This window comes from Pelecanus crispus, chromosome 10, assembly GCF_030463565.1.
Source record: "Pelecanus crispus isolate bPelCri1 chromosome 10, bPelCri1.pri, whole genome shotgun sequence".
NCBI classification, from domain to species: domain Eukaryota; kingdom Metazoa; phylum Chordata; class Aves; order Pelecaniformes; family Pelecanidae; genus Pelecanus; species Pelecanus crispus.
The window spans coordinates 16,079,540-16,105,557 of NC_134652.1; the positions used below are offsets into that span (position 1 = coordinate 16,079,540).

The window sequence follows — 26,018 nt, forward strand, 5'->3', positions numbered from 1 at the left end:
CTGTTAAAATTTCGTTATTGGGGAACATGGACCTACACGCACAGAAGAATTGAATGTGTGTATGTGGGGAGAGGAGAGGTCTGTTTACATAAATGGTCTTTCCAGTGATACGGTCCACATATTTAGTACTTTTTGATTAGTTTTAGAAAATTAATGAGATGCATCAGACCACTTCGGGGGAAGTATGATATCTTGACATGCTCAGTTGCTGACAAGTTTAAGTAAAGGTGCCTTACCTTTTCTTGCCTTGTTTGCTGTGCTGGTGTGCAGCCTTAGCCATAAATGTTTTCGCAGGTGGGTTTGTGGAACAGACATACCAGAAGGTGGAGGTAATGAGAGGATGTAATGGTTACTTAAGCATCTGAAGTTGTAAGCGGGGGCTGAAGACATCCATTGCTCAGTGCTACGGACCTCTTACTGGAAGAAATATCACTCTTCTCTCGATTAAAATGGTTTTTGGAGAAGGGTGTCTTCAGAAGTCTCAACAAGTGGAGCTGTGTCCTTGGTGTGCTGGAAGTGGGAGGCACAGCCACTCTTAGGTGCATGAGGGGCAGGAAGGCAGGAGAGACGTTGATTAGCACTGGGAAAGGAAACAGAAAAAGGCAATGAACTTGACACTGTTGGCTGGAACAGTGAAAAGATCTAGGCTGTGACAGTAAGGATGTAAACATTCAGTTCTTGTTGAGTGCTTGATCTGACAAAATTAAATTTCGAAGAGGTAAACTGAAAATCAGAGTATGAAAACAGACTTCAGAAAAAACAATGACAAGTGGCAAAAGTTTTTGGCAACTTTATTTAAGCTAACAAACGAATTTTCACACTGCAAAGTTATAAATTAATTTTAATAGGCTGATCCAGATGGTCCATTTGGAAAATGGATAGCTTGATCTGTTGAAAATTAAACTAAATTTATCTCTCTCATACTTCAAACTGAAGTAAGCGTGAGAAGAGTGCCCATTAAGTCCAGCTCATACAGATGGACCGGCAGGTCACACATGGGACTAATCTGATTCATTTTAAAAATAAATGCATGAGTTATTGAATCAGGTTCCTGTTTCAAGCCCTGTGTGTGAGCGTGTGTGTGTGTGCGTGCCGCCCTTTCAAAGGGACTTGCAAATGCTTCAGTGCCTTTTTAACCTGTGTGTTTCCATTTTAATTCAACTTCCTTGCCAAAAAACATAATTAGTTTTCAGTGCCTATCATTTAGCGTTAGACCCAAACACTAGATTGATTAGGTCAGGCATTTGTTATTTTAAGGGCTATGTCTCCATTCTTCATTTATGAAGAACATGAGCTCAATAGTCTTGGGGAGAGAGCCGGCCTTTAGAAACTGGGAAGGGGAAGCTCTCTGGGGGCCCCTCCAGCCTTTTAGCTTCTGGGTGTTTTTAACAGAGCCATGAATGCAGATTTGTAAATTTATTGCAGTGCCATCTGGTTTTTTTGCAGGAACCGTATTATTGTTGGCTCGTATCTGTCTATTGTGGTGGTCACTCCCTGGGAGCTTGCCCTCATAGTCCTAAGGAAAGTGATGAATAGTGGGGGTCAGCATGAATAGGTCACAGGGCAGCTGTCCGGGGCTGCCCTGAACTTGATTACCCCGCTGGTTTTTAAAGAAGACGGGCACAATGCAGGTTGTTTAAAATCCTCCCTCCCTTCTCTTCGGTGGAGCAATAATGAAGTGCCTTTTGCTGCTCTGGTTTGTCTGTGGGTGAAGGTGCCTTGTGGGGAAATGCTGTCAGCAGTGAGGCTGCCACACCGTACCTCCTGCAAACCTCACGTTGGACTCTGCTGTCTTTCTGTAAGCATCCAGATGGAAGTCTGGGGGAAAAAAATCCCTGTCTGTTACCCCATTCAAACAGGCCTCTTAGCATTTTCAAGAATTTTCCCTCTTACTGTTTTGGCACAGAATATTACCTCAATTCACTCTTACAGATTTGAGATCATTTTGTAAAATTACATGTAGCACCTAAAACATGCTCTAGGCGCTATTTCAAAGTTAAAATAGGCACAGTCTGATCTTAAGCATTTAAAGCCAATACACAAGCAAACCGTAAGAAGCAGAAAGTGGTTAAAGGAGGTAGAGCAAAGGAAAGACAAAAAGTAGCAACCATCAACTGTTTACTTCCAGCTGGTAGCCTCCTCCTGCTGCTTAGGGCTCCTCTCCAGGAGGAGAGTATTTCTCCTCCTCTAAAGTATTTCTGCCGTGCAAAGTTGAAGCCCTCTTTTCCACTGGTGGGAAGGTTACACAGTGGGGAGGGATTGAGGGTGCTTCAGCTCCCTCCCTCCTTTCCTTCCTCCCTCCCTCCCTGGCTCCCAGGAAGACGCTGCAGTTGAAATTTGGCTTCTGTTGGAGAGCTGGCCAAGGCAGGACATACCTGGTCTGTGAAGTTTTCCTGGTTACCTCTTCTTTTATGCTGTTAATACTTGCTAGTGAGGGGTTGCTGGCTGAAAAGCCTCATGAAGTTGCTAGAAGTACATCCTTAGTCTAACTTTTAAGATTATTTCTGTTTAGTTTTTTTTTTCTCTATTCTCAAACAACAACAAAAGAATCATTTCCATTCCTCTGTGACGCTTCATGCATGTTGAAAAACTAGTCGAGGCGGGTTGTGCCGGAGTCTGAGTTACAATGGGAATGCTGCCTCATGGCAGAAAGGCCACTGGGCTCTTTCAGCATTAGTGCTAATAGGAATCTGTCACCCCGCTGCATTTCTGCATTCCTCTGTAATTGAGTAAATTGCAAGTGTTGTCTGCTCCCCCCCTGCCCTTTGTGTCCATGTCCACTTACCATCCGAAGAACGTGGGCAGTGATAAATAAAGCGCTGAACAGGGCTCTCAACTCTTTGAAAGCAGCGTGTTGCCAGCCCCCTAGTTATATTTCTTTAAGTGTTTATGTTTTTCTGTATTCTTTCTCTTGTGTGGCTGGAACCCTGGGGATCCAAAGCCATGAGAGAGGCCAAGAAGCTAACAAAGTAGCTGTCCCCTTGTTAGCTTGTTCCTTTCTTCTTTAAAAAACAAGATGAAAACCATCTGGCTCAGGGCATTACATTTTCCTCCCCCATGCACCTCTATAGATGAAGAGTTTCACCTGCAGTGAGGGTTTACATTGATTAGGGAGGGAGCAGTAATTCAAGCCTCCATCCACTTCAGTGGTACTTTGCAGTCTTTAAAGGTGCTGACCCATTGAGTTAAACTGTCAAGGGAGGATAAAAAAGGATCTTCATCCCGGGAGGTAACAGCTGCCAGGTTTTCAACACCTTGCACGCTGCTGGAAAAATGTCACAAATTGTCAATGGAAAGAAAAATCACTTGGCTGCCATCTTCCCTTAATGACGTGCCTTATAAAATGAAAGATTTAAGGGTTTAAAAATCAGCAAGTAGCTGTCAGGAAAAAAAAAAATCCTGAGGGATTTTGAACAATGGGCCCAACAAGATATATCCCAAAAGACTGTGAATAACGCATCCAAGTTGGAATAACCAGATCTGACTGGGATGACCATGGTTATCTTTGCACAGTGGGACAAGAGGGAAGTGAAAGCAACAGCAGCACAGAAGTCTAACATTACCATGCCTGTATTTAAAAAAAAAAAAAAAAAAAAAAGTCTGATTCATAAGCCAGTGAACTGAGAGAAGACATACTGTATTTCTGCTCTTTTGAGGACAATTTGTTTTCAAGCAGCTACCAGATGGCTAAATACCACGACATTTCCCTTTTTTTTTTTTCCCCTTCTTTTCTTTAACAAGAGATCTAGTTCTCCTTGCTCTTTGTTTTTGTTTGTTTTAATGCTTTTACATCGCTGAACAACCCCGTGGTGTTTGGGCATTGTGGCACAGTCTTTTTTTGTTTCCCCCCCTGTGCATTGATGGATGACAAAAAAAGATCTTCAGCTTTAATGTAATTTCAGATAACAGGCAGATTGGAGTAAGGCTTTTTGTTTGTATTGTCTTGAGGTTTTTTCTTTTAGGGGGCTTTTTTTTTTTTTTTCCTTCTGTTTGTTTTAGGTAAGTCATTTTAATTGTACTGAGTAATTAGAAGGTACACACAGCCAAGGGAGCTTTGTTATGGTAATTGCTCAAGAAAACCCACTCCCCAACTACCATTGCCATGTGTTGAGACACGTCTTCCCTCTAGTGGCAATATTAAGGACTCTGGCTTTCACAGTCGGCAAGGTGTAATTGCAATATGACAAACTGTGCTTTAGGGAAAATCCTGTAATGATCTAGTTTTTTGTTTGGCTAGTCTTTATTTTGTCTTATGACTTTCTGTGGAGACTACCCTTCCCAAGGCGGGGCTAGGGATAACAAAAATTTTGTCTTAAGAAAATAATTGTGGTGAATCCTGGGTAATGTCTTACAGCTTGACTTAATTCTAGTCTTCTTTTTAATTACCTGTTTATAAAAACGTTTTTAAATTTGTTGAGATTACTTAATTCTTTCAGAAGCAGCACCTCATTTGAAATAAATAAATAAATTGCATTTATTTTAAATAGTCCATGTGAAAGACCTTTAAAGGGTAATTAATGCAAGTCTCCTAAGACTCTAAGTAAGATGAAAGTGATCTTTCCAAATCTGCTGGAGTGATTTGTTTATATAACTTCCCACTTCTGCTGAATTCTTCGGAGTCTAATAACTTTTTTTCTAACCGTTTGGCAATTTGTGCTTAGCTACAAAAGCCCTTGTTCAAAAAGAACAGTTTAATAATCTTTTCCCTGAAAATGACTTGAAGGGAGGGTATGGGGTTTGTCTTTTTGCTGTGTTTTTATTAGTGTTATCTTTCTCTGATAAATCATGTAATTATTAACTATTGGGGGGGAATCTTATTGAACTCCTGGGTTGCAGCTTCTATTAAAAAGTGGAGTTTTGTTCAGGGACTGGGGATTCTCGGAATAAATGGCCAAAGAAATGGATTTCAGTTGGCAGAAAAGCTGCGCGCGCGCACACACACGCACACACACAGAGTTCCGCCTGGGGTTTGAGGCTTCAGGTTGGCATTCGATGTTCATCCAGAGCTACACAGACAGGAGTAGAAACGTTTATGTGTTTATGTCAAAGAGCAGGTTCATACTTTCTTTAAAAAGAAAAATGTAACCAAAGACATTTACAGAATGAGATCAGATACTACAGCTCTATCTTTAGTGAACCATAGTCTAGCGTCTCTGTGGCATTTTAAGCCTTTGGCTGAGAGTGAATACAGCTTTGTGGTTCCCCTGCTTCTGACATGATTTGGTGCTGCCATATATTTGTAGGCTTCTTTTTTTTCATTAGAGCTTGTTTTGCTATAGGGCTGCTTAACACTGTTCTCAAAAGGCTTTTGCAAGGTTAAAGGAATGCAGCTTGGTAACAAGTTTGTGTCATTTTAAATATATACCTCCCAGTAAATAAGGAGGAGCCTTGCAATCAATCCCTTTTAGTGTGTTATATGTTTCACCTGACAACTAAGCCCTCTATTGATTAACCATTACTTTGTTAGATAATCTCGTGTCATTGAAGCCACTGTAAAAATTAAACTCTTTAAAATGTTTTACCCTAGCAGCAGTGTGAAAATTGAAAACTTGTTCAGAATTACAGCCAGCTTCCACAAAGAGGGTAGTTTTCAACAAACAAACTGGTTTATGTTTGCATGCTTTATATGCAATATAAAAACATATTAAAGCACTCCAACGCAAAGCTATCTGCCTGTGGCGTTGAACCAGGCTACCATTTCAGACTGCTTTTGCTTGGTGAAGAAACCTCTTATCTTGATGAAAGGTGAGGAGAAACTTGAACAGTTTTGGTGCAAATTAGGTAAGATTCGTAAAAGGGTCGAACTTTAAAGGTGAGCTTGAGAAATTTGCTTTTCTGAGGCTTGGTTCTGTTTTTGATTTTCTTGGTTTTCTTCCAGGTTAGTTAGTGTTCCCGTAGGCATCAGAATGAACGAAAGGAGGTACTCTGATGTTGCAGTCTAGCATGAGACACCATCAAATGTTTCACCTAAAATTATTACTGCATTATTACTTGATGATATGACATTTGTTCTACTTTCAGTTAGGTCTATTCACCAGTAAATCTTAGCGTACGAACACAAATATAACAACACCAGATGAAATCAAATCTCCATGTCCAGCAGTAATCTTGTGTCTCACAACAGCCAATAACTGCTGCCTACGGAGGAACGTTAGAAGAGGGCAGCCATACAGTACTACCTTCACAATATATTCTCCCAGCTTCTCATGACTTGACTTCACAAGCCAGATGCAGCTTCTTTGCAGCATTATCAGTACATTTCCACTGAGACCTATTAAGTAGAGTGACATTACCTCTTTTTTCCCCTGACTTTAAGGGAGAACTAGGCTTTCATCTGCGTTTTTGCTTGAAACCTTTTTAAACATATTGTAGAACACGCACATGAATCTTCTTTACGCTTTTTATTCATCCCACAAGACTAATAATGCATTCTTCTGTGAGAATGTGAAAATAAGAACAGAAGAACTTTGTAACTTTGCAAACATAGTAATGGACATTGAACTGAAGATCACTGTATGTTTTATTCTCAAATCTGCGTCCTGATGGGTTGAATCCATTATACATACTCCTTTTAATTTTCTTTTTTTGCCCACTACTTTTGTTGAGAAGCAAAGAGCTGCTGAAGGATTAAATGGTCATCAGGTAATTTGGCGCTTACGTAGATCTTTATGTAATAAAATTACTATGTAAAAGTTGATTCTCGCAGTAAAAGCATGTTCTTGTCTCCTTTCTGTGGCTGAAAAGGTTGGAAAAGAGGGATTTAAGTATCTATGGCATGTTGTGAAAGGGCAGAGAGGTATTGAGAGCATGGAAATGGCCAGGTCAGTCAGATGCAGCATGCGCTCATCCAGTCCCAACTCCAGCACTGTCAGTGGAAGATGCTGTTGAATGAGAGCAAATGGGTCTGGCCGCTGTCTGTGCTCCATTCCCCTCCTGTGGCATCTACTGCTGTTGCACTACGGATGTCCGGGGAGATATCTCTGCTGAGTACTCTATGGACCTACTGTCCATGAGCTTGTTTAATCCCTTTTTCCACTTGCTGATGATGTTTCTCTCCATGGTGTCCTGGGGCAGCAAGCTCCAGAAGTTCAGTGCCTGCTGTGTGAAGAAGTGTTTAATTTTATCTGCTTTAAATTTATACTGTACTAGTTCCATCAAGTGTCACTAGTTTTGGTATTGTGGGATTTAATGAACAAGTTACGCTGGAAATTCAGTTGGTGCTGTTCACACTAAGATGTACTGTGTGGATGAAAATAATAAAAATGAAACAATACATTGGAATAATTACTTGCATCCACATTCTGACATACACAAAACTTTTGAATAGTGGCATAGTGAGCTTCCTTCCCTCTCAGAAAGTTCTAGGGTTTTTAGATTTAGTATTTAGTATTTCCCATTGTGTGTTTGGATTGTCCTCTCTTCCCCATTTGTTAATGGGAGAGAAAGCCTGTTGTAAGCCTGGCTTTTAAAAAGCTGGCTTGCTACCAAGGTTTGTGCATACCTGTCTTGGGAGGAAAAAGGCTGACAGGATCTGAGTTCGGTTCATGGTTCAGTTCATGGAGCCCCACAGGCTTCCCTGTTGCTTTCAGTAAATGTTTTTGTGACTGAGCTTTTCATTTGCAAAGTGGAGTTAGTACGTTTCTTCGAGTCAGGGCTCCTCATAAAATTTACAGTATGTAGCAGATAAGTTGTGCAGAAATACTGCTACTGGAGTTGTAGGAATTAAATTGCAAATGAAAGAAATCAGAGATCTATGATAAATAGGTTAAATTACGCAAATGTAAATAATGAACAAAGAATCTTATCAACTCTTCATGGTTTTTCACCTTCAGAATCTGAGTGAATTTAACATCATGCTTATGAAATGAGGTTTGCATGGTATTGTCTGAACAATGCATGTCAGTGCAAAGCAGATGGTGTCAACTTTCTGTCTACCAGTTGGGCCACTGCATCGAAGCCACAATTTATAATAGTTTATGCCATTCTGATCTTTATTCTGAGGAGAAAGTACTATGCATACCAGAGTGATGGTTTTATGATGTTGGCAAATACTTGCAAGGGGCTAAGTTGAGTCCATCAGACTTCTGTTTGCTTGTGGCCTAATCCCAGTTTGAATCTGAACCTCCCCTGCTGAAAGATGCACTCTGTTCATCTGCATGGCACTTTGAAAGGATTCGTGTGTTTGAATTTTTCAGTTTCTGCTTCTGGGTCCAGAGGCAGAATTTGCTAGCTGGCTGCTAGTTGCAGCAGATATCCATGTTAGAACTTGCAAAGAGATCTGCTGGAGCCAGGATATTCTGCATTCTGTCTGTCACTGATTATCTTCTGGTTAGAGCACTTGCTGGGAAATAAAACATGAACTGCTAAAGCAGTGAAAAAGATAGGGCTTCTGTGCTCCTTTTTGTTTCTGTTTCATGATGAAGTTTAAAGGGGGTCTGTAAAGTAGTAAGGTGGAAAGGACTGTGATCTCCTGAATTTCCACAAGAGTGTCTGTACTGTGCTGGACCAGTACAGATCCACCTGAGCCAGTATACTGGTTTCCCATGGTAGGCGGTAGGGAGTGTTTAATGAGGATCATAAGAACATAGGTGAATAATGTTATAAACTGATTGTGAACACTCAGTTCCCATCAGTTGGTGCTTACTGTCCTCCTGAGCTGGAAACTCTTAGGAACACTGGGTTTGAGGATGTTGTATGTCCTATTGCTCAGTGTAACCCCCTTTTAATCTCCTTGCATTCTTGCCTCTGACGTCCTTTGCAATGTGTTCTTGTGCTGGTTTGTGTGTTGCTACTGCCTGCGTCTTGTGCAAAGTCAGGCCTGTGGCAGAGGGGCAAAAAGGAGAGATCATTTGCTTGGTGCTTAGCACTGAGGGAGTGTGGCTCTGAAGACGTAGCTTTGGAGCAGAGGGACAGGTTTAGGAGTGCTTCGCATGCCAATGTTGCCCGCAGGTTTTGTAACCTTTGGCAGGTTTGGGGTTGAATTAGTTTCAAATCAAACAGAAATCTGTAGCAAGCCCTGGAAGAAGGATCTTCAGAGATTGCCAGCAAATATTACAGGGAGAGAACTGACAGGCAGTTCACTACAAATCTTTGTGCGTCCTCCCCTTAAGGCAATCTTAAAAATATCATGAATGTTAGTATGTTTTAGTTAGTGTGCTTGGAAATGTCTTTGTAGCAAGTTTAATTTTGTTCTCTTTCAACATGCTTCTTGGGTTTTCCCCATGTAACTGTTGAGGTAGCAACATCTTCTCTGTGGTCCACTTACTACTCTTGCAACAAAGCAAGTTTGTGCTTGCTTTTGGGCTGTCACTTTTGCTTGGGAGCAGCTTTCTGTAAATAGTGACAGGCACGGAGGTTTTAATTCAATACTGGAGCTCTTAGGTGCTACTATACTCCTACTACTACTAGAAAATGTGAGCTTAATCAAGTAGTAATTAAAAAGGTGTTGAAAGTTGGAGGGGGAAGCCTCCATTAGAAACTCCTGAGTTCTTCAGGCACCTTAGTTTAAATAGCCAAATCAACCAAAGTATAATTTTAAGCACAATTCATGAGTTCTGTTCATATGCTGCCCTTAAAAAAGGGAGAGACTATGAGTAATGTGTTCTGCAAAGACTCCAAAGTCTGCAGCCTCAGCTGGAGGTCCTCTGGGCAGGACAGTGTATGAGTTAAAGAAAAAAGACATTCTACTTTAATAGAAAAGGCTTTCCAAAATTGGGAAGATTAAATACAAGTGAGATGTGATCTCCATTTGCTCCCTTCCGATTATAAACTTCATACCATCCCCATGTATTTTTACCTGGTAAAGACAGGGGATGTTTATTAACATATGACATACGCTGTGATAACTAGCATGTAGAAATCACCTTGCTTTAGTTGTTCAGTTATGCAGCATTTTGTGAAAAAACGAACAACTGAGATCAGGTATTTTTTTTCCTTTTTCAAAGCAAAAGAGGAGAAAAATCTTTTTTTCCTTTGTAACTCAGAGCTATAAAATGGTACATAGCTTCTCAGAGGACATGCATGCCCTCAACATAGGCTTTTGCTGTAAACTAGTTTATTTTGGTTCGAAACGTTTACACCTTAGGAAAAAGGAAATGTAGTAGAGTTGTTGTGGGTTCCTGTGCCAAAAATATGGTGCCTGAAAGAAAATCGTGTTCTTCTGTTCATAACCATTTTAATCTTTCTGCAGACCTACAACAGCTGTGCCAGACTGTGCTTAAACCAGGAAACAGTATGTCTAGGAAGCACTGCTATGAAGACTGAAAATTGTGTGGCCAAAGTAAGTAAGAGAATGGCTTTGGTTTTGAGGGTTTTTTAGCAGATTGTTCATTGTTAATCAAAGAAAAGTTCTTGTTAAAAATTACAGTTAGGAAAAAATATTTAAACAGAAAGCAGGTATTTTGGGTAGGTTTTTCTGTCCTTCAGTGTAGAGTTTTCAGACTTGCTGTTTTTCTCTGTTGGAAATGATTACTTGAGTCCTGAACTATCTAGGATTGAATGGTTCATTCTGCTGTACAAGTAATAGGCTTTTCCAGTGGGATGACCTATGCCTGCCATGTAATGAGCTGTGGCAACTTCAAATGATAAATGTCCAGATATATGCTAAAAATACTGTATGAGAGATCTTTGTATCATGGTTCCCTTTCTCAGCTACCAGACGGGAGGTGCAAAAAGACAGACCTTTCAATTAAAATATAGTGAATGGTGTATTTAAGGGAAAGGGAGGAGGGAGATATGGCAGTCAGAATGGTAAGAAAATGGGTATATTACCCAGTCAGAGAAAAGTCTTTGCTTGAGAAGCGTAGTAGATGTGATTTCAAAAGATGAGGTGCCATTAGCCACCCTCTTTTCTTAAAATTCAGCGTAACTAGAGTCAAATAACATACATGTAGGGCTGCTTGTGAATGGAAAACATTTGAACCGTGATGCAATATGTATAGAAAGGCTGCATGAAGGATGCGTTTAGCCTTGTGTAAGCTTCGTGTTTCCACTGAAAGGAAAGTTAGAATGGGCATGCAGGACAGCGATCAGTGCACGCAGCCATCTGTTAACAAAACCAGCTGGCATTTTGTTGCTCCTCTGTCACCACAAACCTGGCCACTCAAAAGCCTGTTTTCTCTTTCGGTTATTTAGTCCTTGATCTTCTTGGAGTCTTTTTTTTCATACTTTGAATGGTTGTTAAAGGTGCCTTGTCCCTTGGGGACCCACTTTTGTATTGACCTTTAAGATAATTTCCCAGCTAAATCTTTGCTGGCATTTTGCTGGTGAAATTTGGATGTCCCATTATTTTTGTTTCCTGTCAGGGAATTGGCCATCATAAGAGTTTGTCATGGTGCTTGCAGGTGGCTTAGCACTTGTAAATTGTGCTTGACATGCCAGGTTACCTTCCAGTGGAAAAACACTTCTGAGAGAAGCTACCAATCTTGGTACAAAGCGCTAATATTTAATACCAATGCTTCCATTCTTAGCTTAAGATGACCGGTATCACGTACTGCTTCCTAAGGTGCTTTATGATACAAAGTAGGTGAAACTCTTTGAGCAAGGCACCAGAGCAGGTCTGAGTGAATTAGATTGGTGTACAGCAGCATTCTGATGCCATGAAGCAGCTCACAGCAAGCTAGCTGGAGTAAACCCATTCAACCCCATCTGCTTTAGAGCATCTTGTTTGACCTGATCATCTTACTAAGGAGCAAACAAGTGCAAGAACTACAGCTAATTTACGTGATGCCTCTTTTAACTGAAATGACATACCTTTAACATCCTAATGCCCCAAATAATAAACTCTCTTAAAACTATGTTTTGGTGGGATCATGGTAAGAGGTGTGAGTAGGGCTCAAGGCAGGAACAGCAAGACTTGTTTCATGTTATTGAGGATGAATTTCAACCATCACCTTGGAGATGAAAAAGCATATGTTTTGAAGTATTGTGTCTCCATATGCTGTAGGACAATATATATGTATATATGCTGTAGGACAACTTGCTGTCACATATACGTATGAAAAATATATGTATACATGCATATATATACATACATATGTATATATATTTTTTATATATATATATGAGAAAAAACATAAGGACTTTTCTGGGGATATATTTCCCCTAGTACTAGCTTGCCTGGCTGTTGTACTCCTTGCGTTTGCCTTCCCAGCTACAAACCAAAATGAAATAGGTTCTAAGAAAGCTTGTCTTTCAAATTCCAGAAGTGTTGAAGCATTTATAAATCCAGTTAGCTAAATGCAGATGGCTCAGTGATGGCATAGGCAAATGGCACAACTGTTAAGTGTTCCCTAGGTGAAGGGCTTAAATGGGATTTAAGGAGTTCAGAGGCCTTCTCCTAGCCTTATGCATATGACGAGTTTTATCCTCCATGATTGATGTGTCTTACAGCCTTGGACTTTAAAATGTTTTGTCAAGAGGGTGAATACTAGAAAGTATAACTGTGGGTTTCTTTATCTACAGCACTTTTGGAAAAGGGGTTTCAAATGTTTTTTTTTAAACTGGCATTGAAAGACAAAAAGGATTATATTGGAAATCATGATTTATTTTTTTTTGATTCTGTTCTGCAGTGCAGAATCACTCAGTGCCCTGAGTGGGAGCCACAGTCAGCATTATCACATGCTTGTCAGAAGTGTAAGTCAGTCTGCAAGGTACAATGTTTTTTCCAAAAACAGAATTTCTGATTCTGCACCTACTTGCAAAAAAGAAAATTGTTCTTTGTTAAGACTGTATTAATACCATTTACTGATTGTGTGCTTGATGTTTCTAAAGTTTGTTCAAAGAATGACGTGTGGTTTCCCTTGAGGCCACACACATCAATACTGACATACCTTCTTTCAGACTGAAGTACTGTCCATCCATCAAGCTCTCTTGTGAAGGAATGCTTCTGTACAGGACAGTCAGGTGTAACGTACCAACCTAACAAGTGGCATTCTTTCTAAAATGGAGGGAAAAGAAGTTTATGGTAAACATATATGCATTTTCAAGTACAGAGAGTAGCGTAGGGCTACTGTCTTTTTGGCCACTCAAGTAAGTCTGTGTTTGTTAGGAAACCTTGTGCAGCCAGGTTCTCAGTGGCTTTTGCGAACCTATGGATTATCTAGTTTTGTTCAGGCATTTAAAAACAAAACTAGAATATTACATTCTGATGAATCTTTGTATTTTGTTCTTAGCTGTGCTTTTCTGGTGTTTGTCCTCTGAAACTCCGTTGATGGGACTTGGGTATATTTGGGTAGGAGCAAATAAGGAATAATAGAAATTGTTTCAAGTGTGCTCATGTTTTGACGAAAGAGGTGGAATCTTGAATTAAAAATTACATATTGTGATGCACAGATGTCACCTGTGTGATCTGTAACATCGGTTCTCTTCCATCCTCAGGAGTTCTTCCATTAATCTTTTGGCATCTTTTTGCCCATTGCATTTGAGTGATCAACAGGTCTGATGTATATTTAACCTAATGTCTTTAAAAAGGAAATGCAATGTCTGATTGTGTTTTTATATATGTGTGCACACACATATATAAAATCATCCCACTTGTCTCTGTAGAAACCAAAAAATGTCTGTGAGAGGATTTCTTTTTATGATACTACTGGTGTGCAACCGCAAGTGGGCAGCTTTCTCAGGAATTGATGCTAGGTGCTTGAATAAGGTAGAAATCTAGCATGAACCTGAGCTCCAAAGACAGGGTGTTTGGTTTTAATGAGGCTTATTGAAATCTGGCCAAATGAGCATCTGTTCCTATTGTTTGTTCCATATTTTGTAAGCCAGTATCTTCAGGCCAGATAATGGTGTTGGTGAGTGTTTCATCCTCAATTAGAGAGGGGCACAGTTAAAAATCCCCTGGCATCTGGTATGTCACTAGGATTCTTGTGATGCTCCTGGGTGTGCAAACAAGTTTCTCTTCTGTTCTGCATCCGGAACCACTTACTTTTCTTTGGTGACCTTCACACTTTCTATTTGCTGTGCAGTGCGGGATGCTCTGATGTGTCTCCAGTCTCCTTGGCTGAGTCTTTGCTTGGATGGATTATATATATATAAATTCCTGTTTTCAGACAGAGGTCTTACCTTTTCACCCTTTCATAATGTGGGCTGCATTAGGTTTGAGTTTTGCTGTTCACTTGGAGTCCATTAGATTTTGCACTTCCCTGGATCATGAAAATATCCTTCTGATTGAAAGTGCTCTTTTCTTTCCCAGCAAGACTCATGTACAGCTGATCTCACAGAGTTCTACAGTCAATACCCATTTCCTGTATTCATTAGATAGGTCTTTACTGCTTATTAACTCCTGCAGTCAGTTCCAGTTCGTCTGTATCTGCTATATAAAGAAGTGTTCTCAGTTTCATTTTGCACATTGAATTCTTTCCTACGTGAGCCAGAGATAGGCACCCTATGGCACACCGGCCAGAGACAGCACAAAGACACCTTCTAAATGGCATACAGCATCCCCAGGTTTCTACTTAGTTCTGAACTCAGGAGCAGCTGGGAGAGGTCTCTGCCTCCGTCTTTATCTGAGATAAGTGAAATTGGAGGGAAAAAAAATACAGTCAAGCACACCACCCTTGAAAAATTAGACTTCTGTTTCAGGCCACTCCTTGCTACCCACATGTGATAACTCTTTCGGCTTTTCAAGGTCCTGGCAAAACAAGGGACTTCTCAGGGTCTTTTAAGCATATTATGTCTTCTAGGGAATCTTTGATGGCTGTTCATCATGCTTTTAAATGTGCGTGCTGCAGTGGTTACAGTATTGAACTAGGAATCTAGAAAGGATTCATACCCTTTATTTTTAGCACTATGATTTTATTCTCTGTGGCCATGATGCCTTTTCTTGGTCCTCTTCATAAAGGAAACTGAATAATACTGTCATTGCAGAAATGTTGTGAAATTTAACTGTATGGTGCTTTTTTGACCCTCAGATGAAAAGTCCTGCTTAAGCATGTAGTGGTGTTCTGCGTGCTTGGCAAGCTGTTTGTAGTGTACCAGTGGACAGAGCTATGTTCTGCTCAATTCTGGAAACACGGAACAGGGCTTCCACTTGAAGTATGCTATGTGAGATTTTCTTTCAAAGATGCATAGTATTATTTAGCTACAGCTACGCATTTTGTATTCAAGGATGATTCAGCTAAAGCAAGGAGTGGTGGAAGTAGCTGGTAATTGAAATCTACCTTCCTTTGTCAGTTCTTTCTGCATCGCTACTTCCAAATTTTTAGAATAAAAATAGTCTGCACAATCATAACACTGAGCTCAGAATTTATATGAATTCAAAAGAGAAACCAAAAGTACTCTTTAATAAACAAACATTTCGGGTTCCAGGCTGGATGTTCCAGTTGGCAGGAGGACAAATTGATCTGAAGAGTGTCCCTCTTGTACTCTCAACTCCCTTTATGTCACAGATTGATGTCTCCTCTTTCCTGAGAGTGTCCCTGCATTTACTTTGCATGAACAACACAACCAACTCAGAGTTCTGCTGTGATACACCACTGAGTCGGTATATCTTCAGATAATGCATAGTTTTCCAGTGCTTTTGAAGCCTTTCCAGTCCTTACAGTTGAAATAGAGCACTTTAATCATGAACAAATATTATTAGACTAGCTTCATTTGGTTTCCTGCTACTCCTTCCACTGTTTTAGTGAGAAAGTATGTTCTGCCATACCTTAATTTTTAGTATTAAGCTTCTGGGTATGATGCAGAGGGGCTGTCAGTGGACATGCTTCCAGCTCCAAACCCCTTGGTTGCAGTGTTCCCGTTTGTGGCATGGATATACCTTTCTCTGGGATGACAGTTTTTGTGGCTGCTGCAAACTGGATAAACGCTGCCTCAGCCACTGGCTAATAGAGATTTAAGCATGTGATTTTACCCTTCTGTTGTAGGTATTCTCTTGGTAAAAAGAGGGTTGTGTGAATGGTGGGTGTTGCAGGGACATTGCTGGGATTATTTAATGTTCAAAAGGTGCTTTGAAACTGAATTCTCAGTATTTAGACAGCACAAGTAGAAAACAGCATCAGAAGTTTATCTAAAAGCTTTGACCTACTGATGATCTTCCTTTCTTGGTAATATGTCTACTTTTACCTTAATTGCGAGTTTCTCTTTTTTTTTTTTTTTTTTTTTTTTTTGGTCAAGACAATCTTTATGCCTTTGCTTCCCCTCAGTCTAATAACCTCTTTGCAAATGACTGAGAAAGAAATGTGATATTCCTGCTCACCCCACCCCACCCCACCATACACATTCTCCAGATTTTGATAGACTTGTTTTATTTATTTCCAAAATTATATCCGCAGGAAACAAGCTGTTTAAATTCAGATTATGCTGAAGCAAAATGGTCCTGGTATGAGAAGCAACGTGCTGTTTTATGAGCGCAGAGTCCCTTTTCTCATAACTGATTGATAGTAAATATTTTCCTGAAGAATTATTGCCAACCATGAACAGTGCAACTGTTTCACTTTTTTTTTTTTCCGTGCTACTTGCTGTACCAGCCATTGTCTGTAATTAAGATCTACAATTCACAATGCAGACGTTTGCACTTCCTCTGGGTCTGAGCTATTTATAAGGCATTTCAGCTGTTCAGAGTTTCTTTTGAGTGTTAAACTACATGTAAACAGGCTTCTTAAGTCTTCAGTTACACAAATGCAGTGGAGTGGTTATCATTTCTGCTTCTCTTACCACCCAAAATGACTTTGTATGTCAATGAAGCCATGAATTAAAAAAGAATTACACTTGGCTTTTTTTAAATGCAAAAGAGACTTTGAAGAAATAGTAATACAATAGTTAACTCATGAATTGTTTTATAGCTGAGGGTCTCTAAATGTATTCTGGAGATCAGTTCTCAAAGCTCTGCAGTGAGGATTGTCAGTCAGGTGATTCGCAAAATCTTGATACAAAGAATCATTTCCAAAGTTCGGTCAACTCGATGGATACGTTTCTACTTTTTGGAACCCTGGATTTGGAATCTTGAGAAAGCAAATTGCAGTACCTGTGAAGTTGAGTTCAGTAAATATATATATTTATATTTAAATATATATAAATAAATATATATAAATAAATATAAATACTGGAAGGGCTCCCACACAGATATTACAAACTCCTTCTCAGGTTTGACTTGTTATAAGGAAAAACTTTTTTGTGGTGATGACAGTCAACCGGAACAGGTTGCTTGCGGAGGCTGTGCAGCCTCCATCCTCGGAGGTTTTCAAGACCAGGCTAGATGAAGCCCTGAGCTACCTGGTCTGACCTTATAACGCACCTTGCTTTGAGCAGGAGGTTGGGCTGGGGAACTCCTGAGGACCCTTCTAAACCGAATCATCCTGGCATCCTCTCAGTATACAGGCAGTGAAGATGTAATAGAAGTATTTTAAAATTTAGGACTTGACCTGGCATCCTTAATCAAAATTCCCCTGCACCCGTATTGTGTGTAGTGTCGCATGCTGTAGTTCCACCCCAAGTGTTTGCTGGTTTGGTGATTGATACTCTGCATAAAGAATTACAGCCTTGAGGTCTTCATTCAAGTCCTGTCACGTTAAGCTTGTAAGGAGTGTTCACCAGGATGAGAGCTATGAAGCAAACTGGACTTGCACTTGTAGAGTACTTTGGGATCTTTTGTGCTGGAAATGTGAAACAGTGTGGAATCCAAATCATTGGTGGCTTAGTGGTAAATGGTGGCAAACATGAAGAGAAGCATTGCTTCCGAAATAGTCACCTGCAGTGGAAGCACTCTCAGATGGTAGAGAATACAAATACCGTTCACATGACATTAACTAGATATGTTTTCAGTATAGTTCAAATGCAAGAATTGAAAAAGTTGTTTGAAAAACAGTCCAATTCTTGCGCTAAAGCTTGTGGTGTGAAATGCTGGAATAATCATTTCATAGTGTAGCCCACTGCAGGGAAGCCATTGGTGTGGCTGAGTGTCCCATTTCAGAAGGCAGAGCGAGTTCTGACTTTAGCCTAGCAAGAGGGCTGCTAAAAATGAGCCCGTTTTTGTAGGCTGATGGGGGGGTTAGCATGGGGTAGGCTCCAACGTCTTTGCCGTTAGGAGCGGACAGGGGAGGGGAAGTAGCGTGGAGTGAGTTCATCGTCAGGCGTGTACTGCAGCATTGCCCACTGATGCATGCCGGATCACCCGCACGCAGAGATCACATGGCTCCTCCAAAAGTCAAACGATCAATTCGCCTCGTTTTGGCTCTGTACTTAATGCACAAACAGTGCGATCTGCAGGGCTGTAATTGCATTGTTAGGGCCAAGGAACAAGCCTGTGCCTTTTCAGCAGACAGCTGGCAGGGAAAGAGGCATGTTGTTAGGAAAGAGAGAGGCAAGGCAAATAAAATTACTGCTAACGCTCAGAGATCGGCAGGAGTCCTACTTGCCTAATCTTACCGGTGGGAGCAAGCGGCTGTTGTAATCCAATTATAGCAGCATAAGCAATTTGTTAGACACTCCGCATAATGTAACAATTTCCCAATAAACTCTGACTTGTAATAACGTCGGCAAGAGCCCACATAAATCTGCCCGAATGGTGGGGGCTGGAGTGTTCGGCTGGGGGCTTGTAATTTGTGCCATCAGCACGTTTTGTGGAGTGTGGTGTGGTGCAGTCTTTCAGTGCAGGAATTTTAAGGAGAAAAGCATGGCACGCCCCTCCAAGAGAAAACCATTAGCAAGGGTCAAAAGAGATACCAAACAAAGCTGGGAGGTGGCTTTTCTAGGAGGGAGGGAAAATCAACCCCCAAACGCAAGGCTCTAGCTGATGAGGATTTAAAAATATTAAAAAGCAGTAATGAAAATTGTAGCGTTTTCAATTACAGCAGGGGGAGGAGGGGGAACTAGAATTACATCTGTTTTGGAGGGGGAGGGAGAAGAATACCCTTCCTTATATTTAAGCCATTTAAATATTAAAAAAGAAGCTCAAGTATTGAAAGGGATGCTCTGTGCTTACAAGACAGAGAAGCCACGGATCCTGTCCCAAGCAATTCATAATCTACAAAGGGAAAAATTAAACCTTTTCTGGTATCCAGTTACTCTCCCGTTGTCTTTCTTGCAGCTCCTAGCTGGCTTCATGCATATTGGCACAGCATCTTGATGATGTGTCTGAGAGATAAAACGTAGGTCTAGAACCATTCACTTTGAGTGTACCCCAGTGAATTTAACTTTTTTGGCACAATGATGAATGTCCCCTCTGGTTCATGCAGATCTACACAAAGAACTAATCTAATTTAGATATTATTTAAAAGTAAAATCAGTCTGCTGCACTCTGCCTGTCACTCTTAGAGCACATTGCGAGTTACAGCATCGTAGACACCAGTTTAAGGTTTATGTTTAGCAAGATTTAAGATATCATATTTCTGTTAATCCCTCTATTTAGCATTTCCCTTTGCTAAGATGCAGATAGGCAGCAGGCAAAATAGTGTTGGTCCCTTTACCTACAGCATAGAGACTGTCAGAGGTCCAGGATTTTCAGTGTCGTTCTTACCACTGCTGCGGTGTAAAAATGCCTGACTTCATACTGCTAACAATATTCATTTCTTAGCTATGGGATCCTGTGAGGCTTCAGTGTGGAGTGACATTTCTGCTCTGACTCGTTCCCAAGTTGTGGCAGCACAATGCCTTTTCGTAGGGGGGAAAAAATAGTTCCCAGCTGTACAAAACAGTTCCCCTTATTGCTTGGAGCTCCTGCTCTCAGTCCCTGTGTTTTGATGCTGGGCTACACAGGCTCCTTTGCTTACCAAAAATAAAAAACAAACCCAAAACTAAATTGTTGACCTTGTACATACAGCTACCACAATTATGCCCGTACCGTGTTTGCCTTTTTGGTAGTACCATATTTCATGTGATTTTGGGGTGTGTTTACATATTAATCTGTCATATTAGTACCGAGGTGATTTTTATTTAAACTGTAAAATAGTAACCGAGATGTGCAGGCAGGCTGCCATGCGGATAATGCTGCATATTTTGCCCTTCTTTATGTGGAAGTCAAGCCTCCATTGTTCTTAATCTTCATAGTCTGCCAGCGTATAAAGATAACAGCCTGAGACGGTGAGCATTTCCAAAAGTATCCTAATAAATATTTTCTTTCAACATAAATACACCTAAAAAAGTGTGTTTAAAGAGAGCAGGTATTATAGTTTACTGAAGCTGCATCAATAAACTGCAGTGCTTCTAATAAAGCCACTCAGTGTCTGGGTTTAACTAATGGCTGATTTTCACGGCTTTGACAGTGAGCTGTGTGCGTTATTTTCTCCTGATATTGTAAAAATAATGAGAGCAAATTAGAACAATCAGTTTACCCAGATAGCTGCTGATTGGAGGTGATGGGCAATATGGCAGCGGGTAATCCATCTTCGGGCTCCTGTCACATTAACTTCAGCAGTGTGGAAAAGATCAGGCGGAGCGAGCGGGAATCCTGCCCAATCAGAAAGCCGAAATTAATGAGAAGAGCATTGTTCTGTGATCAACCTTTTAATTAGCAAGAGTGGAGATGGAGGGAGTGATGAAGCTGGCAGCACAGCTGCACAATGCTGGGCATGTTTTCGGTGAGGGGGAGGAAAAACATGGGTTTTAAATTACCCCTTCTGTGCTCCCTGTACACCGGCAGTGTGTCTTCATTCTAAACCCCTTAAAAGATCTTAATAAACAGCCGCATCCAGGTTAATATTGCAAACGTGGCTGTTACTAATGAGTAGTTTCGAAGTAGGTCCTTTCGGGGGTCATTTAGGAAAATGTTGATCACTGTTCACAAAAAAGAGAGACAGACAGGTTTTGGTGTTGGATTTAAAGTTTCACTGCATCAAGAAAAGAAGATGAGGGAGACGGATAAAATTAGAGTAAGGGACTGCCTGTTTTATTACTCCCCTCCTTATTTAGTATATGTTTGAAATAAGATTCCTCGGCATATATTTAAACTGAGACTCCTCAGTTAAAAATACTACACATGCCATGTGGCTTTCAGCAGCAAAAACAGAGGAGAGATAAAATACTGCGTTTATTTCCTAATGGTCCTTTTTGTTGGTTTTTTTTTGTCGATGGGTTTTTTTTTTTTGCATCAATATTTTTCAGTTTATTCACTTACCAAAAAGGAATTATAATTTGAAAGATTTGGTTGCTGTAATTGCTAAGAAGATTGACTTGATTTTTTTTTTTTCCTAGTCGTTTGATAAAATCACAATTTTCTCAAGTACGTTCTAAAAATAGACACTGGAATTAATGCTGTCAGATCCGAATACCAGTCTTAGGAAAATTGGTATTTTTGTAAAGAGAAAAAAATAATGTGGGGAAAAGAGTGATACTAGGGGGCGATTTCTGGGAAGGAAAGTAAGAAATATTACAAAATAGTATTAATGTTTGCAGTGCAAGGGAATCCAGCTACTTCTCATTAACACATTCCTGTTCTTCCTTCCTTGCTCTCTGCATTGTGTTTTTCAGGCGTTTCTTTTCTCCTTCCTTATAATTCCCAAAGAAGTTGTAACAGTTGAAGAGTGAGGCTCCGTCATTCTGCACACGGTGTCCGTGCTGCTTTTCTTTCATTTTTCTAGTCAGGACACAGGCTCTCCTCACTTCTAGGTAAACCACTTTCTGATACTGAAAAGCAAGTAAAATGTTACCAATTTGCAAGAGCAGCCAAACATCAGCGGACTGCACCCAGCAAACTACAGGCTGTTTGTGGGGCTCTGGTGTAAGCTTGCACCCACCCATCAACTTCGCATTGCTTGCTTTTAGGTAGGTAGCAGTAAACAGATGTGCGAGAAAGGAAGACTTGAGTGGGTGAGGTTGGTTTCTTTGGTTTTTAGTTCTAGGCAGATCTCACCATCTTTGCTTACTGTAGTATTTTGAACTTTCTTACTTTGTAACAGTGATGTCACTGCTTCTCTCCGCGTCCTTTAAAAATGAGGGGGCTTTGTATGAGTTTGGCGATACCCACATAGTTTTTATAGCTTGAAAGACATTGCATCTCTGCAAAAAAGTTAAGCTGGTAAATCACAGACCTTTTATACTATCTAAACCAGTTGTATTTCTAATATAATAATGAGTGGGGCTTGCCGTTCTGCCTGTAAAGGTTGTCTTAATATTTTCCTTTATAAGAAACAGTTTCAGGTTTTATAACTTTGCTACTATTTAACCCTTTGAAGTGAAACTTTATTTTAGCCTCAGTCTGATTCCCCTCCACTCCCTGCAGCTTGAGACAGAAATAAAGTTTGGTGTGGGGGATAACAAACAGCTGTTCAATATTTTATTTTATTTGTGGTGTTTGTTCTGTGCCCCGAGCTGTATTTATTGCATGCCTTTCAAGCACTGGTCAGAATATGGAAATACAGACTTCCTCCTGGGGGCTTCCCCTGTAGTTTGAGTGCTTCACAAACCTTAATTAATCCTTCCAGTGTTTCTTGGAGCGAGGGCTGGACTCACACCATCCCTTTTTTGTGGAGAAGCTCAAAAGTTACTTTTGCAACCGAGATCTAGGGAGGAAGTAGTTTATTTACATTAAGCAACAAGGCTTCACAGGAGGAGTATTAGAAGAAGAATTATGGCTCCAGATTCTGAGACATCTTTTGTCTTTGTCATATTCTGCTTTTCCATCTCAGTTCTTCCATCTGTAAAAGGGGATAATGCTGCTTAACATTTCCTTGTTAGACATTTGGGGATCTGGAAACATGGTATCAGTTGAAGCATGTTTTGTACTTAAGTGTTATTTTTGTTCATACACAACTAATGTTGATTTGGGCTCTGTCCCTGTGGCACCTTCTCTCTCCTCAGGTCTGTCTGCATTTTTAAAAGGCTGTGTTAGACGTGCATCTTGGGAAAGATGCTCTCACCAATGGTTGCAGTCAAATTTACAATCAAATGTGATCCTTGCAGGAGGCAAGGTGAAAGTCCAAGAAAAAGTGGACGCTTTCTAAGCCAAACATCCTTCATGTTGTTGCATAAAACACCAAAAGTTCTCAAAGCCTTTTGTTCTCCTTTAATAAAACACAAAGCCCAGTAAATTATTCCACAGCTGCTTAAATCAGTTTGTCGGCTCCCAAAGAGATTCCCTTGTGGGCTGAAACCAAATGGTAAATTCTTGCCCAAAAGTAATCTTACTGCAGGAGAATAACAGGAAAGAGGCGATGTGTTGCAGAATTCACCTTAAGTATGGAGCCACTACCGTGACTCTGTAATGGGATGTCCCAGCATGGGGTATAATATCATAAATAGTGTAAATACGCCACATGTGAATTAATAGGCAGCCTAAGGATTGTTAATGTTTACATACATGTTAAAATGAACATACAGCTAATCTTAATTCTTTTTTAACCTAATAAAATAATTTTGTTCTAGCTCCTAGTTGGGTTTTGCAACTGGATGATTTTATCGGTGCTAGAAGTTCTTGGTTGTTTTTTTGATCCTATTTTCTGTTAACTTCATTTAAAATATTTCCCATATTTTTCACATTTGGTTGTCTGTACTTTGCATTTTCTCCATGCAGTTTTCCTTCCTGTCTCTTCCCACCCCCCTGTGTGGCTCTCTCCCCTTCAGTTCGAGAGCTGCTTTGAGACTGGGGGACATTTGCTCCCCAGCAAGCTGGAGGAAAAGTCATTCCCTGGGGTGCTTTTCTTCACCTTTTTTGCCTTATCTCTCTGACATTTTTCCATCTTTCAGGATGAGAGCTGTGTGTAGAGTGTTACTACTTAGTGTCTTCTCCCTGAGGCTCTGTCAGCTTAGGGAACATTAACGTAACTCTGCAACACTCTGCGAAGTAGCCGCATAGTACCTCAGGAGAATAGGGGTGTCTTAGCCAGGCTCAGACCAAAACCTGAGGAGAACCAGGAGTAAAAGTTGTCCTCTAGCCCTGCTGACAGTCTTGTCTTCCTCTTTAACTGCAAGTTCATCTTTCCTTTCACAGAGGTATGTGCTGGCTTTCTGGACTCCCACCGATTTTCATCACAAGTTCAATAACCATTGCCTCTTCATCAAACTCTCTCTAAAATACTCCTCGTATGAATGTAACTTTCTGAACATCATGACTGATATAAAAAGGAACCCCATAGAGCAATATACCTACTTCTGTAAAGCTGGTGGTGATGACCTCAGGCCACCTCAAAGGCTTTGATGTACAGCCAGGTTCTCGGACAATGTTGTGTGTGCTCTGGGGAGGATACAGCCATGTTGGCTTCTGCCATCTAAAGAGATCTTCACCCAGCCAGGACTCCTCTGTACAGAGGTGGCTTTCATCTTTGAGTAAGCTACCCAGAATCCCTGTACAAACTGCTGCAGGGCATACTGCTGCAGGGCAAGTCGTATGGGCAAGCCAGCCTAGTTTGGATCTAATCAAGAAAATCATTAAGTAATTAGAGCCTATATGGGAAGAAATTTTCCCAGAACCCTTCCCTCTCTCTCACCCTGCCCTGTAGCTTTCAAAGACCTCCCATAACCTTAATAAACACATTGCTAGAAACAAATGCTCAGGCAACCAAGCACACACCAGACGGTGTTTAAGTAAGGGAAGTTCCCAAAGCATTTCCCCTGTAATGGCCCCAAGCAGAATGCTAAACTCCATGGATCCTATACTTGTCCACTTCCTAGAATATATATGCTTTGTTCAGCACACCAAAAGCCTTCCTGAATATTGTTGGTGAAGCCAAAACCAAGCCTGTTTGTATTATGTGTTAGAATTTTCCTACCTCTAGGTAAACTCTCTGTATTTTACTTATTCCAATTATCCATTTCTTTCTTTGCTCTACGAGGGTTAGCAAACTGTCTACTAGCTGTTGACAGAACATCAGCAACGTTTTCTTTAAATTTTTTCTCTCTGTGTCTTAAAAAAAAAAACCAAACCCACAAACAAAACCGGGTTAAACTGGGTCACAATTTTCAGACTTAATTTAACATAGAAGATTTTTTTTTGTGTTTGAAAAAGTAATAGCAACTCTTATATATATGAAGGTTTTGTATGGTTTTTCCAGCTGTATAATCAATATTACTATTCCCCAGAAATCCTTCCTTGCTTAAAAATTACAGTAGTATCTTTTTATAGGTGAAACACTTTAAAGTTTGGAAGATTCAAAGTTTTTACTTGATTTTCACTGTCCCCTTTTCATATACACAGTATGAGTCAACATGGTGCATGGTAACTTTGTTTCTCAAGTAATGCAACATGGTATCTGATCTATAAAATGTAAGTACATTAAACTTTTTGTGAATAATATATAAACACAAGGAGAACATTTATTTATAGACAAGTCATTTTGTAAGTTTACCTATTAAGGTTTTAATAGCTAAACAGTTATCTATAAACTATTACAGAATGTAATTTGTCTTTAGAGAGATTATAAAACCTTACCTGTAGTAATGAAATCAATACATATATTGAAGTACTAGTTCCTAAAATATATCTTGTAGTTCCCATGAAGGTGGGGTCAGAGAAATGTGAAATTATAGGTTTCATAGATAAGTTATCAGTTGGGAAATGGGAGCAGCGCTGTTGAGTCTGCAGTCTCATCTCCTATGATAGTGTTTAATAGAATAAAACAGTTCTCATTGGAGAACTTGATGTCTTACCCTTGGTTTACTTCCAAATATGTAACTGCCTTTACCTTCATTTCTGACCATTTGTCACCATAGTAACTTCTTTGGATCAGGTGCTGACATTTAGAATCCCTTTTAATATGAAAGACCAGATCAACAGGCTTCAAATCCTGTCCTCAGGTGGAGACACATTTACCGTCAGAGTTTCCTGATACTGAACTGAAGAACTCTTCATCTTACATGTGGCCTCAAGTGGTTCAACATAAATAGTCTGTCTGAAGGTCAGACACTTGCCTCCATCATTCTGTCTCTCAAAGTAGATCACCATCAACTGGCAGGACAAATTTTGATTCTGCTGGTCATAAGAATTGCTTTGGAGTCATACTGGGCTCCACATGGTACCTGTCTGAGTTTTTGTTCTTGCGGTCCAAAGAATGGCAGATACCCATTGCAACCTATACCCAGATAATTGGTCAGGTAAAGGGAGAAGCTAGCAGAAGACCGCAACAGTGTTGAAATCGGCCATGTATCTT

General features: G+C 40.3%; 2 protein-coding genes across 5 annotated transcripts in view; one reads left to right on the forward strand and one right to left on the reverse strand.

Moving 5' to 3' along the window:
• OGA (O-GlcNAcase) overlaps nt 1-26,018 on the reverse strand; it is a 457,590-nt gene that overhangs the window by 187,237 nt on the left and 244,335 nt on the right. The gene's annotated exons all lie outside the window — the stretch shown is intronic.
• The window catches only part of BTRC (beta-transducin repeat containing E3 ubiquitin protein ligase), a 118,192-nt gene that overhangs the window by 51,659 nt on the left and 40,515 nt on the right, over nt 1-26,018 (forward strand). For all 4 annotated transcript variants that reach the window (XM_075717349.1, XM_075717347.1, XM_075717346.1 and 1 more), the window contains one exon: nt 10,190-10,279. In XM_075717349.1, the coding sequence (XP_075573464.1) occupies nt 10,190-10,279 (90 nt within the window). The remainder of the gene's footprint in view (nt 1-10,189; nt 10,280-26,018) is intronic.